The 20,489-nt window shown below is 38.8% G+C and overlaps 2 protein-coding genes across 2 annotated transcripts; both read left to right on the forward strand.

Moving 5' to 3' along the window:
- Positions 1-5,965: 5,965 nt before the first annotated feature.
- LOC138610055 (GTPase IMAP family member 8-like) lies at positions 5,966-7,963 on the forward strand. Its single transcript, XM_069682749.1, has 2 exons — positions 5,966-7,115; positions 7,242-7,963. The coding sequence occupies exons 1-2, from the start codon at positions 5,966-5,968 to the stop codon at positions 7,961-7,963; spliced, it is 1,872 nt and encodes a 623-aa protein (XP_069538850.1).
- Positions 7,964-11,246: 3,283 nt separating this feature from the next.
- Positions 11,247-18,862, forward strand: LOC138610056 (uncharacterized). Its single transcript, XM_069682751.1, has 7 exons — positions 11,247-11,374; positions 13,327-13,380; positions 13,543-14,172; positions 14,279-14,344; positions 15,643-16,317; positions 16,525-17,028; positions 17,166-18,862. Exons 1-7 carry the CDS (start codon positions 11,356-11,358, stop codon positions 18,860-18,862), a joined length of 3,645 nt encoding a protein of 1,214 aa, XP_069538852.1. The 5' UTR covers positions 11,247-11,355.
- Positions 18,863-20,489: the final 1,627 nt, after the last annotated feature.

The raw sequence follows: 20,489 nt of genomic DNA on the forward strand, positions 1-20,489 counted from the left end.
GTGGGCATCACAGGTTTGCAAAGACAAGACATAATTTATATAAATAGTGAAAAGGATAGGTCCTAGAACCTTGTGGGACATCTTTTGTAACAGGTAGAAACTCTGATCTAACATTACTTACTTTAACACACTGTTGTCTGTCAGAGAGGTAATTATTGAACCATCTTATGGAAATATTATTAAATCCTATTCCTAGCAGTTTTTTTAGGAGGAGGGAATGATCAACTGTATAAAACTGGCCTTTAATAAAGCCACAAAAAGAGCAGCACAGTGCTTCCTTTTTTCTACAGCTGACACAATATCATTTAAAATTAGAGAAGTAGCAGAGATGGTGCTATGACCTGATCTGAAGCCTGATTGGTGGCGGGATAGTACAGAATAACTAATGAAAAATGCCTTGATTTGATTGTTCACTAAGGATTCAAGGGTTTTAGATAGACAATTTTGATATGGGACGGTAATTATTTAGGTCACTTTTTTCTCCTCCTTTGTGCAAAGGAAAAACATGAGCTGACTTCCATACTTTAGGAATTATGCCAGTTAAAACAGTCAAGTTAAAAATATGTGTTATGTGCTCTGAGATTATGGGAGCACAGAGTTTGAGAAGAAAAGGGGCAAAGTTGTGTTCTCCAGTTGCTTTCTTTGAATCTCTGACAATGCTGGAGACAGAGTAGTGACTGCAGACAGAGAGGCGCGGCTGCATCAGAGCCAAAATAACCCAGATTTAAATTGATCTGTTATCGGCCGTCGGATTAAAAAAAAAAAAAATGCAGATGCCGATAAACGTCAAAATGCCGAATATGTCCTTGATGGATGAGTTGATGAACTGTGAGTTCCTGCCAAGTGTGAATGGATCATATTCATAAAAAACAACAGGAGAAAGTCCAAGATCAAGGGTTACCTGCATATCAGTATCTATGTATATTTGAAATCTTTACATTTAGATCATTAATTTATACAACTTTACATGATTTTCCACTGATTTCCAATTTGTTTTGAATGTTTCTTTCAATAATTTATCAACTTTAACCTGGTAATAGAATAATATTTATGTTTCAAATAAGGGTGATTCAAGCAGACATAAACTAATCTGACAGAAACCTAATCTGAAACAGATTTTCTGATGTAAACCTCGTCATACAAAAACTTGTGAGGTGATGTCCAGCTGTTCAGGGGGGTTGACAACTTTCTTCTCATCACTACAAAAGTTTACATCAAAAGTTCAGATTTTGGACACATTAATACTTGACCTTTTTTTTTTTTGACTTGATCTATTCTTATATCAGAATATTAAAAATAACCTCAGACTTGAGTCAACATATTTGTTTTTAGAAAGATAAAATTTCATATTTCAAGACTTTTGTTTGACAGTTTACAGTGATCATTGGTTTCTTTCTGTTTACTCGTGTCTCTCATTACAAAGTACTGTTTTGTTTTGCCCACAGCAAACTAAAAACAATATCTTATTTGTTTTTTTGATCCAGGCCTGGGGATCAGACGGACGGTCAAAGCTTGAAACTGTTACTTCAACAACTGGAAGGAAATTCTACTTAATTCACTCTTTTACCAAAGAAAAAAAAAACACCATGGCACAGCGGTTGCTCAAGATAACAGATTTATTTCCAGGTTTGTGCACTATGTTCAAATGTTTTAAGAGAAAACAGCTTCTTTTCTGCCAGAATTTGTTTTTTGTTTCATAATGCTGAATTTTTATTTTTTTATTTTTTTTATTATTATTATTTTAAGTCAAAGTTTTAATAACAGTTTTCACAGATCTGTTAACTATTTGAAAAAAAAAGAACATTACTGACTGCAAAATATCCACTTTAAAATTATAGGGTTTAACTTTGACTGTCAACAACTAGCCAGCAAATTACGGCCAGAGTAAATAAAATGTTCATCTTTTTGTTTAATCTGCTCAACATGGAGTTGGATCATACTGACAGATTCTGGTTTGATAAAAATCCTCCATGTGGGGTGTTTTCTAAATTTATGCCATTAACCATTGCCTCGATAATCTGTATGAGACATATAAGGACGGGATAGGAGCCTGAGCTCACCAAATAATCATATTAAATTAAAATATGATGTTTGTCATAATCAAGCCAACATGAATCAGCCTATCTATGGTTGAACTTCAACTTTATTGTATCTGAGGGGTTATTTGTCTTATAGACAAAAACAAAACACATGGAGACATAGGCACAATGACAATGACACAAACACATGGAAAAATAAATAATACGTAAAGTGGAAACCAAACACCAAGAGAATGTAAAACCATGTTTTAAACTGTACATCATCAGTAGTGACGGGAAACGGCATCATTATCAGAATTAAGCAGATGATTATCCTGTTTACCTGAGAGGGGAAAAAGGAGCTTTAATCTCAGAATCAAAGGGGAGGAGTTCAGTTTCTTCATACAGAGGATGAAGAAAAAAATTGTAATGTCTCACGCCTTAGAGGTTGCTTTGTGATGGAAAAAGTGTTGCAGATTAGGAAGTAAACACCGTTGATCTTACTTGCCACTGGCCAGATTCCTTGAGATTTAAATTCAAAATGATTAGAAGAGAAATTTGTAATGGGACAAATAAAGTCCATGTGTCCCTGAGTTGTTATGGAAGAATTCACATTTATAATCTACAGCAAAAATAAAATGTTTTATATTTACACAAACGTGATATTAATGTGAATATCACAATACATTTCACTTTCATTTCTGTCCCCTTACAGTGTCGCATGATGATGTGCAACCTGTGAAGCAATGCAGCAGCTTTGAAATCCTCCCACCTCAAAGTGAGTCAAAGTCATTCTGTGCTTTATAAGATCTGAATCTCTTTGGTTTCAAAGAGTACATTATATAAGGATTGTCACATTTAAGGTAATCATACAAAAAGGGAGAGGACCCTGTTACAGACTTCAAAAACGATTTAATGCAACACAAAAAAGAAAAAAAAAAAGGCTCACGATTGGAGTCCAAGAGAAGCAGATAAAAATGAACATGCAAAAAAAAAAGTAACAAGTTCCAGAAAAACAATAAAAACACTGGAAGAGCCAGGAATACAGAAACGGGGTAAACAAGGCTGTGTTCGAAATGGCATACTACATACTACATACTACATACTATATACTGCTTTTGGCGGTAGTATGTAGTATTGAGCTGTTCAAATTTATTTTGCTTTGGGATACAGTATGTCAGGTAGACTGGGCCGATGCATACTGGAGATTGTTTCCGAATCAGTACGACATCCGGCTATTTTTGTCATACTGCACATTTTGCTTTTGTTTGCATATGTACTACATTTTGGCCAAATCAGTACGTACTGCTAGCATAGTATGGCATTACGAACACGGCAATAGACTACATATACTGGGAAAATAAGGATAATCAGACACATGTGTGAGTAACTAGACACAGGTGAAAACAATAAGGACAGGTCACACAATTACAGAGGTAGGAAAACACACAAAAGCAGGAAGTACAACAACAAGGGAGAAGGGGACAAAGTATAACAGGAAATTAAATCTGAACACTGAAATATATTTCATAGAAAACAGGGATGAAATATGACATGGATTAAGTAAATGATTAACCTTCATACTACCAAGTGACTCAAATTTAATGTAATTTAGATTGATGAGATGATCTTTCAAGTTTTTCAATTCTGCCTTGTCATTTTGGTTGAATTAGCTCAATATTCTAGCTTAAAAAAACCCAAAACTGGTGTTGCCTTTCTCTCAAAGTACTGGTAGCTCTTCTCCTTATGCTTTTCTACCACAACTCCTAGCTTAAATTGCCGTCCAAGCATGCCAGCAAGTCTTCAAAGGTTTAAACCTTTGCAGCGTAAACCTTTTGAGAATAAATTATAATAGGGCTGCCATAGGATGCCATTGTTTTTCTTATGGTCAACAAATTCATTGAAAAGACTGAATCAGTTAGCCTGTCTCTTCTTCCAAATGTCTCACTTCCCTAGCCTGTCTACAGCACTCATCTTCAAGTTCATGTTCCAACTTAATTTTTCACCAATAAATATTTTATTTCTTCAAAAGACTTGGTGAGTAATTTGAGCAGCAGGACAGTGTTTGTGACTGAGTCAAAATAAACCTCTGTGTGTGTTCAGGGTAATGAAGGAACATTTTAGACAACAATGGAGCTTTATGACACAGAGTAAAAATATATAGAACATTTCAGCAGTTGATTTTGTGTTTAGCTCTAAAGTGGCACCAACATTTCTGCAGTGGTACAGCGGAACTCAACACATTTACTGAACACTAGAAATGTTTAAGTTAATCAAAGTTACCTACACCATACCTCTATATTTCTAGGAAAAAACGCTCAAGAAGAGAAATTATTTACAGGAATTAGAATGTTATCTACAGGTTTAAAAGTGAGTGAGTCTACAGCCTGAAGAATTCACTGAGGAACACAAAGTGAGACTCTGCAGTCCTTCAACTCATCAGTGATATATCATTTGGCCATTCACTGGTTCTCATATCAAGAAAATGTAGATACGGATATTTGGAGCAGAGCTGTTAACACGTTTGGGTCAAATTGTGAAGGAGAATAATGAGACATGTCAGCTGTGATGTGTTCATGGATGCCACTGGTGACATACAAACCCTAGAACAAGAGAAAATGAGGCTAAGTACTGCTCATGGTGGATTCATGTTGGGTCTCTCTCTAAATAATATAACAAAGAGTCCGTCTAGACCTGCTCTTTCTGTAAAGTGTCTTGATATAACTTTGGTTATGATTTGGCGCTATACAAATAAAATTTGCTTTGATTAGACCTGGGATCATTGACGCTGTTACTTCTGCTAGTAAGAGCAGGAACAGCATCAAATAAAAAAGTGAATCATTGTTTACAAAAACTATTATTGATTACATGAAGACATGATGTTGTAAGTTAATGGTGTCATCTTTTTACAGGGCAGTGTGGCAGTGATAACAGTGTTACAGCGCCTCCCTCAGGAGAAAGTAAGTAAACTACCAAAAAAGCAAACCCAAACTGGTAAACATGATACAAGTTTAATAAAACAGCCTCACATTATTACAGCTTGGCAGGCATCATTTGATTTGATTTGAGAGTTTATTATTCTTTTAAAATCAGGTTCAGTAAGACATTCATTCAAGTTATTGATACAAGTTCTCTATTTGTCATGTAAAATAGTTTCAGTTGTTATTGAAAGTGATACTCTTTGTTGTTAGTCTCCCTCCAACAATGCTGATACAATACGCATAAATGGAAAATATTGCTTATAAAATCAAATCAAAGACAGGTGATAAAGAGATCAGAAGTGAAAAATATATATATATATAGATAGATATGATATATGTAAAAATAAAACATTTAAATAAGTGTAAAGAAAAGTTTGAAAATTGGTAAACTGTAATGCAGAGAGGTTATGCTTAAAGGGTTTGAATCTTCCAATATCTCACAATTGGATTTGATTGTTGAGGTCACGATTCGATCCAAATTAAATTCTGGATTTAAATTGGTTCCAGATTCACAATCAATTCCCTATTTGTTACAAGGACTGGACTTTGTTTAGTCCAGTCTGCTGTGCGCAAAGGAAGCTGCAGTGGAAAGTTATTATATGACATTAAAGCACAGTAAATTATGTTCAAGATTATGCAGCATTTATATTTTAAAAAAAAAAGTGTTATCAGCTGATTGCAATAATGTAAATACACAGAGGCAAACCTTAGACAAAAGGTAACATTTATTTATGCTTAACTTATATATGTATGTATGTTTGTTAGTCAGTAAGTAAGTAAGTATGGTGTTGCTAAGATTCATTTAGAAACAAGTTAAAGGTAAACATTTCTGTGTATAGTTATTTCTTTTCAAAAAAGAGTTGACCAGATAAAGAGATTTCAACTCCAAATTTCAATTAAATCATGTTAATGACTTAATATCGCTCTGTTTCTTGTTTTTGATTTATAACAGCATTGGAATTCAGAATGTTGCTGCTTGGGAACAAGGACGACAAAATCACAAAGCTTGGTGATTTCATCACTGAGTTTTTAACAGAGCATTTTGCATCCAAACAATTGGTGGAGGCTGGACAGTGGAGAGGAATGCCTCTAACAGTAGGGAAAGCTTCCAGTGCGTCTGTGAAGATGCTGAGAAGTGAGGTGAGACACTGTCCGACTCTTTGTCCTCCTGGACCAAATGTTCTGCTGCTGTTAGTGAAACCTTCTGATTTCACTGAGGAGAACAGACGAACACTGAAGTTCATCCTGAGACTGTTTGGACAAGATGCTTTAAAACACTCGATGGTCATCAGCACACATGGGGGGGGTGAAACAGGCGTTTCTTTTAGACATCTCCTTGAAGACTGTGGAGAAAGACACTACAGCATGGCTGAAGACAACCTTTTGTCATTAATGATGAAGATTGAGAACATTGTGCATGAAAACAAAGGAACCTTCCTCACCTTCACTGAAGAGTCCTTAAGACCAAAGTCTGGACCCAACAAAGCAGCTCTGAACCTGCTTCTGTGTGGGAGGAGAGGAGCAGGGAAGACTTCAGCAGCCGAGGCCATTTTAGGTCAGACAGATGTTCATTCAGTCTCCAGCTCATCAGAGTGTGTTAAACATCAGGGAGAGGTGTGTGGACGTTGGCTTTCCCTGGTGGAGCTGCCTGCCTTGTATGGAAAACCTCAGGAGGCAGTGATGGAGGAATCACTCAGGTGTATCTCCCTCTGTGATCCTGAGGGTGTCCACGCCTTCATCCTGGTCCTACCTGTGGGTCCCCTCACTGATGAAGACAAGGGAGAGTTAAAGACCCTCCAGAACACCTTCAGCTCTCGAGTCAATGACTTCACCATGATTGTGTTCACTGTGGAGTCAGATCCTACAGCTCCAGCTGTTGTTAACTTTGTAAACGAAAGCAAAGACATCCAGGAGCTCCTTCAGAGCTGTGGAGGAAGATCTTTGGTTCTCAACATCAAGGACAAGCAGCAGATCCCAGAGCTGTTGGACGAGGTGGAAAGAATGAGACTCTACGAAGACAAACCAATCAGCTACACAACAGAAACATTTGCTTATGTACTAATAGAGAAGATCAGGACACTACAGGCTGAGCTGAAAGCAAAAAGCCTGCTCAGCTGTAAGTACAATAAGTTTTATAAATATATGTTCTGGGTCATAAACGACGAGTTTAATATAATACCTTGCAGGCTATTCTATTAAAACATCAGCACTTAAAGTAACTCTGGGTCTTATTATTTTACAGGTGATGATGAGAAGCAGAGCCCAGAGTGTCTCAGGATTGTGCTGATCGGGAAGACTGGCTGTGGAAAGAGCTCTTCAGGAAACACCATTCTAGGAAGAGACGAGTTTAAAGCCAAATCAAGTCAAACATCAGTCACCAAACAATGTCATAAAGCACATGGTGAAGTGAACGGTCGCCCAGTAGTTGTTGTCGACACTCCTGGTCTGTTTGACAACAGTTTGTCCCATGAAGAGGTTCATGAAGAGATGATAAAATGCATCAATCTTCTGGCTCCAGGACCACGCGTCTTCCTGTTGGTGTTACACATTGGCAGGTTAACACCAGAAGAGAAGGAGACATTAAAACTGATCAAGGAAGGATTTGGAAAGAATGCAGAACATTTCACCATCATTCTTTTCACAAGAGGAGACGCACTTGAACACGAGGAGCTGTCCATTGAAGAATACATTGAAAATGAATGTGATGATTCATTTAAGAAACTGATCGCTGACTGTGGAGGAAGATACCATGTGTTTAATAACTATGATAAACAAAACCAAACACAAGTCAGTGAGCTGATAACAAAGATCGACACAATGGTGAAGGAAAATGGAGGCAGCTGCTTCACCAATGAGATGCTGCAAGAAGGAAAAGCAGAAGGAGAAAGAGAGAACAGAAAAATAGAGAGGAGGAAGAGAGGGAAAGAAAACAAAAGGAACCCTAACCCTAACCCTAAGATATAAAGCGATAGGAGTGGGAAAAGAAATGTATTGCTTCGGAAAAAACAGGCAGTTCCCCTTGCAGCCACAAGAACTGCCATTTCAGCTCTGGCAGATTGTGATAGGTCGTGGTCAAAATGAATTGAACTAGGAATGGGCCAATGCAATGGCTGAATTGGCATCTTATGAAAGCACGCTGAACAGATTAAGTGACATTTTGGGCAATGGATTGTCTTATTGGGATTAGGTTCTGGAGTCACATAATGAGGGACCCTGTAACATTGTAATATATTTGTAACTGTTAAGTGTATAGAGTTGTGTGTGCAGGTGTCTCTCTCTCTCTCTCTTGCTCTCTTCTCCCTTTGTCCTGCAGGTGAGAAGTGGAAGATTGGCTGCCACCTGTGAGCTCCAGAAGAGCTGTGGATTGGCTCACACTCCAGCCAATTAGCCAATCAGAGACGTAGGGCACCATTTTAAAAGCCTCTCTTTTGCTTTGTTTTGCCCTCTTGTTGCTTCTGTCTAAGATGGTTTGTGGTGGGGAGGTAGAGCTGAGGTAAGGCTGGGGTACCCTTTACATTCACGCACTTAGCAGGAAATTGTTACCACACCAGGTTATGGGTTGTTGCCACTGTTGTACTTTTATTATATTCAGACACTTTGTAGATAAGGTAGTCAGGCCTTTAGTTTTCGTTTTCTTTCCTCACAGATAGAGTTGAGCTAGGCCCTATTTTGTTGTACTTTGTTTATTTTGTTTGCACAACCCCCACAGTTCCTCCTTCCACCACATTTTTCAAACCTATGTTTGTTGTTTACTTTCATTTAATTTTTTTTCTTTGACTGCCTCACGTCCGCCCTGAGTTCTTTCTTTGTTGGCTGTCAGCGTTATTGTTTCTGCAAAAAGGAAAACGTAACAGTAACATTGTAATATTTTGTAATATGCTATCATTACTGCTGTACATTCACTTATATCTGTCACCCAGTTTGTGTTCACTTGTGTTTTTGTGTTCCAAAAAAAGAAATCGAACAAAACATTGATGAGAGGAATGTGAGTCATGAGTATGATGTACAATTGCAGTGAACTGAGTTTTTATTATAAGCTGATAGACCAAGTCCGCAATATCCAAATCTGTACGATGTGTTGTTGCCACTGCACAGAGACAAACACGCCTGTCAAACAGCTGCAGACAGATAAGTTCTGTTTTAGAAGTTGACGTGGAAACCTGCAAAACTAAATGGAAACAAGTCCGGACCGTTACGCCCGTGCACGTAGGAACATGTAGGAGCCGGGGAAATGTGGATTCCCGTGGCAACGGCTGTCGCTGTTCTGCCTTTATCTCAGAATTAACATAACAGTAACCTCATCGAGTGACGCCATGTCTGTTGTTTACATCCTGCACGGAAGTTTCATATGGCCTGAGCTCTCTGGTGTGCCCTCTGGAGGTATCCTCCAGTAACACCCGTACTGGAGAGCCAAGTATGTGAACAATTTAGTTCATGACACAGCCGGTTGTGTGCGTGAACGCAAGTTTATAAAGCAAGTATATCTCCAGCCTAAGAAGTCATATGACCAACTATCAGACTGCTATCAAAGAAGCAAGGTCAGCCTATTTTTCAGGTTTGATTTCCAGAAATTGCCACAATTTCACAATCTTATTTAAGGTAATTGATATTGCATTAGTTTTGCAGTTTTGTGAAAATGGTGGAGACTATTAGGTCTCTGATTGTCTCAGACACATGCATCCTCTTTGTCTCACCCTTGAACTGTGCAGTGCTGAATAAACTTCATCCATTTTCGCTCCCTGTCCTGTAAAACTGTTGCTCAAATTAAATCCTTCTCCCAGCTTGACATTATTGCCTCTAAGCTTTTAAAATATATACTGTCCACTATTTGTCTCTTCATCTTATCCACTATGAACTGTTCCATGGCCTCTGGTATTTTCCCTTCTTATTTTAACATGCAACTAGTCAGCCCATTTTAATAAAACTAATCTTGACCATCTCACCGTCAGCCGATTTCTAAATTATCTTTCCAATGTAAATTATTGCCCCGAAACTGATTGCTAATTAACTCCTAACTTGCTTCTATCTGTCAAATAGAAAATTTTATGTGGTTATTGGAAATTCCCGTTTTAGCCAAGGTGCTCCTCAAGGGTCAATTTTAGTTGACGTCAGTACTGAAAATGTAATCAAAAATTGTCCTGTGGGTGTTGTCCTTTCACAGTTTGTGAACTCTACTAATCAAGCTTTCTGTTTAATCACACATCATAGTGCCTGATAGTAATACAGAAACTCAATCTGACACACTGTCAGCTTTAGACAAATGACTTCATATTAATGTTCAAGTGAATTTAACAATAAACCATAACCATCTCATTAAAACATCTAAACAATGCACCAGAAAATTAGATTTTAGAAACACTGTTATTTAGCTTTTGTTCTCATGTCCAGATATTTTTTAGTCAGAGTGTAAGTAGAGAATTCCATCTGAAATTAAGCTGTGTCTGTGTGCAACTCTGATAAAAGTTATCTATTGATTGTTAAATCTTGTAACTGTTAGATCAACTTTAAAGCCATCAATCTTCATTCAAATAAACTGCAGGTTAAGGTTTTTTAAAGTTAACAGACCTGTTAATTAAAAAGGTGATGGTAAGTGTTACGACTGTATAGTCGTAATGTGTTTTTTTGTTATTTATTATTCTTAAGTTGTGTATGTGCTTGTGCTGAATACATCTGTGAGTGAGCGTATATTCCAATAGGTGTGCGCCAGTCCCCGGAGCTTATTGGCTGGTGTATCATCAGCCTCTCCAGGTGGTTGGTTGCATCTGAAAACAGCTGGCGTAAGAAGCCGGAGCGTAGGGTGAATCTTATTTATTTTCTTATTTATCTTATTTAAGGTTGTTTTCTCCTGAAATATTAGTTGGGGAGGTAAGTGGTTGTATTTCTGTTTTCTTTGATCTGTTAGGTTAGATCATTTGCCCTCTGAGTTAGAATTGTTTGTTTGTTACTTTGATTCACCATGAAGTTCAGTTGAATTAATTTGTCATCGTTAAATTATATACTTTTTTTTGCTGTAATTAAATACGCCGTATTTGAACATTGACTTTTTTGTCTGTGGCTGCTTGGGACTCGAGGGAGATGGGTCTCATTCATCACATGTCTCAGCCACCCCCAGACGGGGCATAACAGCAAGACATACATCAATTATTATATGGGATAAACTATACATAAAGCAAACATAAACATCAAACAAACAAAAATACACCCAAAAATGTTTGCTGTCTGCAGGAAACAAACTGGGCTCCATATCGCTCTGAACATCTTTTCTTTTGTTGTGAAAAACATTCTTTTAAATTCTCTGTTTAGGCTCTCAAACCCAGCATTGAGTTTCCTGTTGATGTTTCCAGCAGAGTGACATCATGGCGGCTGCAGCAGCAGGTGACTGTAGTCAGACTTTATTAGTCTGGATGACTCTCTTCTCTCTGTCTACATATCATACAGACAACCAAAGAGCTTTGTGCTCACATGTTGAATCAGCTCAGTGAGTCCTGGATTAAAGAACAAAGAACAAACCTGGAGCACCTGATGGCAATGACACTGTTAGAATGACCCGTTCAGCGGCTGGATGATGCAGTGTACAGGGTGGAAAATGACAGAAAGTCGGTGGTAAGGTGTACCAAAAGACATGTTTATTCAGCCATCAACAAAAAAACAGCAGCGGTTAACCGGGTCCAACATAACTATGACCAGCAACCCAGACAGATGATGTATGGCGCCTTTTATACTGTGCCACTGGTAGACTCGTATTGGACCATTCTATTTGGAGGTGCTCTCCAAAATATTATGAAATAAAGAAAATGAGCTGACGAAATAGGTATACATTATACCCCTATCTTTAATATTAACAATAAACATAGACTGCTATTTAACACCAAATAAACCCCATTACCTGTATCTACACTAAATATAAATATACACCACACTATTCCACCTCCCCTCTGCCTATCTTATCCCTTGGTCCCTCCCGGAACGTTTATCTGGGTGTCCGTTACCCGGGGGAATCTTTTGGCCCGAACACCCTGGAGCGGACACAGGACAAGACAGGTGAGTGATCACACAACTTATAAATCAATCTACATTTAAGGCACTAGTACACTAGAGATGTCAACTCTCGTTCACTTCAGTGACCCGGATCTTCGGATCTCGTTCAGCTGAACGATTCGTTCATTACATTCGTTCACCAGGTCGTTCAGTGACATTTCCGGTTTACCCGTAACTCACTCACTCTCACTCGTTCACGAAAAATACGGCTCCCATTGCATTACTGGTCTACTTGGCCCAACTTGCCCATTACAAAACCTTCTGACATTATAATTTCTAAATAAATAAATAAACATAGTTTAGTTTGTGTTCATCTGTCAGTGGTTTACACATCTGTGAATTGACCTGTATACACAGATGCACCTAATCGGGTCGCTCGCTTCGTTCAGTGAACGAGAATGGTCTTCGTTCAGTGAACGAGAGCGAGGGAGAGACAGAGAGAGAGAGAGACGATCGGTCAAGCGATACGTTCAGTCATTCTCCTAACCAATGATGGTGATTTGATACATTAGATGTGATACAAACAGCCCTCCTCTGAAACGCAATTGGCTCGTGCTAACATCAATCAGTCTGGTTTCCTAAAACAAGAAGTGGGGAGCCGCGAGCGGAACCAAGTGAACGAAAGGAACGACTTTGATGCATGAAAGTGAACGGATCATTCCGTTCACTGAAAAGATTCATTCTTTTTGAACGAATCGTTCAGGACCGAAACATCTCTATACACACACTTATTACCACGATCAACACATACAACATACTGCAAACCCTAAACGGAACACATGTCACCGTTTGTTAATTATTAATGCACGTAAACGAACAGCATCATCGGAGCTTTCTAACTCCCCTCTCTTTTAGGCGGAGCAGCGCTCTCAAGCCAGCACCCGCCGGAAGACCACCTCAATCATGGGCTTAACACGTAGATAAATACTGTTTGTACACAATCAATAAATAATGTTTAATCCTGAAATGTGCAAATATGCAATGTAATAAATGTACTGTGCAAAGATCGCTAATAAAGTGCAAATACCGCTATCAAAGTGCTAAGTGCCATTAATAATTTAAGTTGTGCCTCTAACCAAACCCAGTGTGCAATATTTACATGGCAACCAAGCCGTCAGTCACCAGTAATGATGGGCTCTTCATTACAGACACTGTTGTTTCTATCATGAGCAGGTGTATTACATGCAGCATTACATTATATTATATATCCTTATTAATCTAACTGTGACAATGTAATGCAATGAAAGACTTTAGTTACCTGTGACTACATTTGTCTGTGTCCTTCGCAGATGATCTGCATCCTCTGAGGCGCAGAAACAGCATTCGCTTCCTGCCACCTGACAGTGAGTGAAACTTTAATCCTGATGTTAAAAAACAAATCTGTGTTTTCAGTGTTTTGCAGGTAACATGTGTCAGTAGGTAACCAAACCCCTGAAATTAAACAGCAATGAAACTCTAAATAAATGTAAATGTGAGTCAATCTTTTCCTCATCTTTGTTTTTCAGTGTCTGAGCTGAGGGTTGTTCTGCTGGGGAACAGCTGGTCTGAGAGGAGTTCAGTGGGAAACATCATACTGGGAGAGACTGTGTTCAACACTGAGAAGGAACCAGACCAGTGTCAAAGATTTAGTGGAACATTAGAGGGGAAAAGAATAGCTGTTATCAACACTCCAGATGTGTTAAATGTCAACATCTCTCACGAACAGCTGACAGATTATGTGACAAACTGTGCGAGTGTCTCTGATCCTGGACCTCATGTGTTCCTGCTGCTTCTACAGCCTGAAAACTTCACTGAGGAACACAAACAGAGTCTCTGCAGAGTCCTCGAAAGTTTCAGTGATCGATCATTTGATCATTCACTGTTATTGATATCAACACAGAGAGAGGAGAGTCCAGGTTTCAAGAAGTACAAGGAACACCCTCTATTGAAAGAGATGATCAGAAAGTGTAAATACAGATACTTGGAGCAGAAGAACCTCGAACATTCAGAGCTGTTAACACGCTTGGGTCAAATCTTAAAGGAGAACAATGGAGAGCATGTCAGCTATGAAGCATTTGAGGAAGCAACAGCTAGCTTACCAGCTCAGGAAAGAAAAAAACAAAAGACTTCTATCATGAGCTCTGTTACATCTGTTGGTAAGTGCAGAAACAATTTGACAACAATGAACACCTTGTTCACATCAGCTCTCCTGATCTTATTTATAGAACTAAGCTGCAATTTAATTTGCTGATGTTTTCACAGGGCTGTCTGCGGTTAAAAGAATCACTCAAAACTTTTGGCTCTCAGAGAGAAACCTTCCGTCTCAAAGTGAGTAACTTCATCACAGTATCAATCATATAGAAACATCTTTTGCACAGTTCTTCCCCTTTGGAAGGCAAAAAGTACATTTTGACTGATTCAGTTGGCTTTAGCCCGGCACAAAGCCGTCACCTAGCTAACTAAGAAACAACTGAAGAATGGTTGTGAGGCGTTGTGCTAATGTTACATAAAACGTGCTTTAATCCCTCAGCAGTGAACACAACGCACCATTTTTTTCACAACCGCTGTACTTGAACCTGAGTTTATCTGGACTCTTTCTGCTGACTGCTGTTACTCAACAACACATAGAAACATTTGCTTCACTGTGTTCATGCTGCATCCTCACACTTGTAACTCACAATAACAGACTACATCACATGCATACGTTACCCACAAGGCCTCGTTCCTTAAAGCTCCTGTGAGGAGTTTTTATCTGGTTATGAAACAGACTGAAATGTGATGACTGTATATGACCTACAAATGCAAACCAGACCATCAGCGACAAGCTTGATCATTTCTGTGTAGTTATGTTTGATGCCTGAAACTGCAGGCGGGGGGGTAGGCGTCAGTCAAAGCTATAAACTGCATGGTGTCTTTGTTTACATTTCCCAGGGCAAACAATTAAATTGAGTGATACATATGACTGTTAAAGAAAGCAGGATGAGATTTCTGGTTAAAAACCACCACTTAAGCAGGATGAACGGGGAAAAATCAGAGATGAGAGGTGCGGCTTCGTCCACAGGGGGCGCCAAAATCAACACAAACTGAAAGTTCCTCACAGGAGATTTAAAAGTGAAGCTTCAGCTGGTTCCACTAAAAATAGGTCTAACAGACTCTCGAACAACAGTCAAGCTGCAGCTCCTGGATTGAATATGAGTTAGTTTTTTTTTCTGCGAAAACCCAACCAATGAAAACTTGGTGGGCTAAGGCTCTTTCCATCAGGTCAACTATGATACATTTTTGCAGAAATGAGATCATCTATTTACATCTTCTAATAATCTAATTGTTCAAGTTTAACATCTCATCAAAAAGTGATGTGCTTACAAACATTTCTATCCACCCTGTGCTCTATTTAGACAACATATGAATTCATTTCTTTCCAAAAACAGTGCGCTGTTGGATCAGTGCTTTTCCAGATGTAATTGTGTTTTAAAAATTACATTTTAACAGAATCTTTAAACTTTGAATAGAACTAGAATATTGTTCAGCCTGGAGATGACTGAAGGGACTCCCTCATGTCGACAAAGTGTTGTGATTTCAGCCTCATTATGAGGTTATGTCATTATTTTCTCTCTGTTGTTTTACAGCATCTGGGATCAGGATCGTGCTGCTGGGAAAAAGTGAAGACAAACAGACAAGACTTGATAACTTCATCACCAGCGGTCACGCTGTTCATTACCAAAAAAGTTCCCATACTAGGCACTGCGTGGCTACCTGTAGAGAGTGGAAAGGAGAACCATTAACAGTAGTGAAAACTCCAGACATGTTCAGTCTGCCTGATGAGGCTGTGAGAAGAGAGGTGAAGAGCTGTGAGAGTCTTTGTCCTCCTGGACCAAATGTTCTGCTGCTGTTAGTGAAACCTTCTGATTTCACTGAGGAGAACAGACGAACACTGAAGTTCATCCTGAGTCTGTTTGGACAAGATGCTTTAAAACACTCGATGGTCATCGTGACACACAAGGAGACTGAAAGTTACCCTGTCAATCATCTCCTTAAAGACTGTGGAGGAAGACACTACATCATGTTTAAAGATGATCACAACATGTTAATGAAGAAGATTGAGAACATTGTGCATGAAAACAAAGGAACCTTCCTCACCTTCACTGAAGAGTCCTTAAGACCAAAGTCTGGACCCAACAAAGCAGCTCTAAACCTGCTTCTGTGTGGGAGGAGAGGAGCAGGGAAGACTTCAGCAGCCGAGGCCATTTTAGGTCAGACAGATCTTCATTCAGTCTCCAGCTCATCAGAGTGTGTTAAACATCGTTTGTACTTTTTTATATATATATATATATATATATCGATAGATATATATATTTTGATCTTTATTTTTTACCCTCTGTGTGCTGATTCTTTCCTATTGTATTGTACTGTATAAGCTGCTGGAGACTGAATTTCCCAGAGGGAGTCATCCCAAAGGGATCAATAAAGTTGAGTCTAAGTCTAAGTCTAAGTCTAAGTCTATCGGGGAGAGGTGTGTGGACGTTGGCTTTCCCTGGTGGAGCTGCCTGCCTTGTGTGGAAAACCTCAGGAGGCAGTGATGGAGGAATCACTCAGGTGTATCTCCCTCTGTGATCCTGAGGGTGTCCACGCCTTCATCCTGGTCCTACCTGTGGGTCCCCTCACTGATGAAGACAAGGGAGAGTTAAAGACCCTCCAGAACACCTTCAGCTCTCGAGTCAATGACTTCACCATGATTGTGTTCACTGTGGAGTCAGATCCTACAGCTCCAGCTGTTGTTAACTTTGTAGAAGGAAGCAAAGACATCCAGGAGCTCCTTCAGAGCTGTGGAGAAAGATCTTTGGTTCTCAACATCAAGGACAAGCAGCAGATCCCAGAGCTGCTGGACGAGGTGGAAAGAATGAGACTCTACGAAGACAAACCAATCAGCTACACAACAGAAACATTTGCTTATGCACAAATAGAGAAGATCAGCACACTACAGGCTGAGCTGAAAGCAAAAAGCCTGCTCAGCTGTAAGTAACATACATTTTATAAATATAAATAAGATACATTTTCTGGGTCATAAACAACCTGTTTAACGTTTTACCTTGCAGGCCATCATTTAAAAACATCAGAATTTAAAGTAACTTAAAGCTTTCTTATTTCTCAGGTGATGATGAGAAGCAGAGCCCAGAGTGTCTCAGGATTGTGCTGATCGGGAAGACTGGCAGTGGAAAGAGCTCTTCAGGAAACACCATTCTAGGAAGAAACAACTTCGAGGCTGAATCAAGTCAAACATCAGTCACCAAACGATGTCAGAAAGCACATGGTGAAGTGGACGGCCGTCCAGTAGTTGTGGTCGACACTCCTGGCCTGTTTGACACGACTTTGTCCCATGAAGAGGTTCATGAAGAGATGATAAAATGCATCAGTCTTCTGGCTCCAGGACCACACGTCTTCCTGGTGGTGTTACAAATTGGCAGGTTAACACCAGAGGAGAAGGAGACATTAAAACTGATCAAGGAAGGATTTGGAAAGAATGCAGAAAAGTTCACCATCATTCTTTTCACAAGAGGAGACACATTAAAACATGAGAAGAGATCAATTGAAGAATACATTGAAAAGAAATGTGATGATTCATTTAAGAAACTGATCACTGACTGTGGAGGAAGATACCATGTGTTTAATAACTATGATAAACAAAACCAAACACAAGTCAGTGAGCTGATAACAAAGATCGACACAATGGTGAAGGAAAATGGAGGCAGCTGCTTCACCAATGAGATGCTGCAAGAAGCTGAAGGAGCTATAAAGAAAGAGATGGAGAGGATCCTGAAGGAGAAGGAAGAAGAGATGAGGAGAGAGAGGGAGGAACTTCAAAGAAAACATGAAGAAGAAATGGAAGCAATGAAAAGAAGAATGGAAGAACAGAGAGCAGAAACTGAAAAGGAAAGAGAGCTGAGAGCAAAACAGCTGAAAGAAAAGGAGGAAAAAATCAACGAGGAACGCGAGGAGAGAAAGAAAGAACAGAACAAAAGAGAAGAAGAAGACAGGAAGAGAAAACAACAGGAAGACATTCACCGACAGGAGTTGGAACAGCAATTAGCAGCTTTGGAGAAAAAGATAAAGTCAGAGTCTGAGGACAAGGAAACCATTGACAGAAAGCTGGAGGAGACCAGAGAAGAGATGAAAAAAGAAAGAGAGAACTGGGAGAAAAAGCAAAAAGAATGGTGGACTGAACGATTTCAAGAAAATGAACAGATACGAACTGAGGAACAAACAAAACTGAAAAAGCTCAAAGAAGAATACAAACAGGAAAAAGAAACTGATGAAAAAAAAAGAAAGGAAGAGGATCGAATCAGACGGCAACAAGAGGAAAAGGAGAAAAAAGCCATTGAGGAGAAACATAAGACAGAAATGGAGAATATGAAGAAGACACATGAAGAGGAAGCAAGAAAGAAAGCTGAAGAGTTTAATGAATTTAAAGAGAAACACAAAGAGGAATCAGCAGCCCTGAAGGTAAAACATGAGACAGAAATGAAAGAGAAAGATTATCAATATGACATCCTAAAAGCACTTAAAGCCCACAACGAAGAACAACAAAAGAAAAAACATCAAAGAGAAACATATGAGTTACTGAAAATTGTGACCAAAAAGGCAGGAACTCTGACAAAAATGAACAAGATACTGACAAATCAAGAACAAGAAATGAACAACGTGAAAGATGAGGAGGAAAAGAAAAGTCTGCAGCAAGTACATGAAAAACAAATAAATGACATGATGCCAGAACTATTCAGTGAAGGCGAAAGATCATTCTGGCAACGATTCCTATACCTGGGCTCATTAATGATTTTTTCTGAAGACTGACGCTTTAAAAAACAGGAATTTCATTGCAAATGTTGCCGTGGAATACACTGTATTGCTTACCATTCTCGGTGACCGTCAGGTTTCTTGGTACCATATCCACCAACCTTATGGCATTAACTGACCGAGTACAGAATACATCATTTGTAAAATCTCACATTGTTGTACAGCTCAGACATTTCTTGTCTCAGGCTTTGATCATGTTGTTGTGGTGGTGAATTACAGTTTATCTCCGGTGGTCATGATTGCAAAATAGAGCAAAAACACAGGAGAAGTCACGACAGCACAGCTTATACAAGTTCATCAGACGTGACTCATTACCCAGAAATATGCAGGGTATTTACATGTCTTTAAATATACTTAAAGCTTAACCAGGCTGGAGTTACAGCTTAAATAAGACATAAGAAACTTGGTGCCGGAGACAAGAAAAACAATTTAATGACCCTTTATTGAACACAAATCTTCGATGGCGGACATTAACTAATCACACCACACGATGATCTAGAGAAGAATACTACGTTTTGTTAGCGTCAATAAATGAATAAAAATAATTATTTGTGTGTAATACTAAGAGACAATATGTGATTGTAACAGCAACAATTAGGGGACAGGAAGTTGTGGTTTGTGTTGTGATGAACTTCAGACATTTTATGACATTGACCACAGTACTATAGGGACTTCTTAAACACAGCCTGCAGCCACTGCTCTAATAATACTTAATGATTACACATAACTGAATATGACATCATTTATAAAAAAAACACTTTGGTGGGATTTTGCTTCTGTTTTGCTTTTCTTAATTTCGGTGATGTTAGTTACAGATTAAATAAAAATGTAGTTTATTAAAGTGCGACTGTAAACTCTGCTTGTTCAGAAGAGATGTTGTTAGTTTCTTGTACATCAGCGTATGAACACGATATTTGTTATGCCACGGAAACAAAAAATGTAGATTTCCTTCATGTTGTTGTCAATTGTATGTTCTGTGTTTGATCTTTGTGTTCTGTGTTTATTGTTATAAAAGATTAATAAGGAATAAAAAGGAAGTGTATCCCTGTTGTGTGATCTGTTTTTAATACAAGATGTGATGAACTGATCAAACAGACTAAAGCTCATTAGTTTGTTTCTCCCTGCAGAGGAGACACTGTGGGAGGAACTGGGTTCTATCTAAAACACATTTTAATTCACACCTTGAGCTAAGCTACGGTTACTGTGGACGCTGGAAAAAATCTACTTAGTATCAGAAATGTAAAGAAAAAAACGTGTTTTTGCCTACAACACATATTGTAAAGTTAAAATTAGGAGTTGGATTTTTAGGAAACACTTTGAACTAGTAGTTTAACTCCGGTCTAAATGACAGCATCTAAAATAACACTGTGAGCCTCAAAGAGCGTCTGTTTTTTTATATTGTCAACACCAGGTATAATCACATTTATCAAGGCCTCTTGTTCTGGGTTTACAAGTACTGCAGTACTGGCTATAGGTGCATCTCTCCCTTTATTACTGCAGCACCTCCCAAAACCTGAACACTGGAGCACCGAGCTTCACAAGTAAATCCATTACACATTTAGAAACATTCAGAAAGGCTGTTACTGGACTTCAGGGTTCCAATGTTACTAATTATGGCCTAACA

Source organism: Semicossyphus pulcher, unplaced genomic scaffold (assembly GCF_022749685.1).
Source record: "Semicossyphus pulcher isolate SPU_LCO1_2020_fin unplaced genomic scaffold, fSemPul1.0.p SCAF_6, whole genome shotgun sequence".
Classification (NCBI taxonomy): Eukaryota; Metazoa; Chordata; class Actinopteri; order Labriformes; family Labridae; genus Semicossyphus; species Semicossyphus pulcher.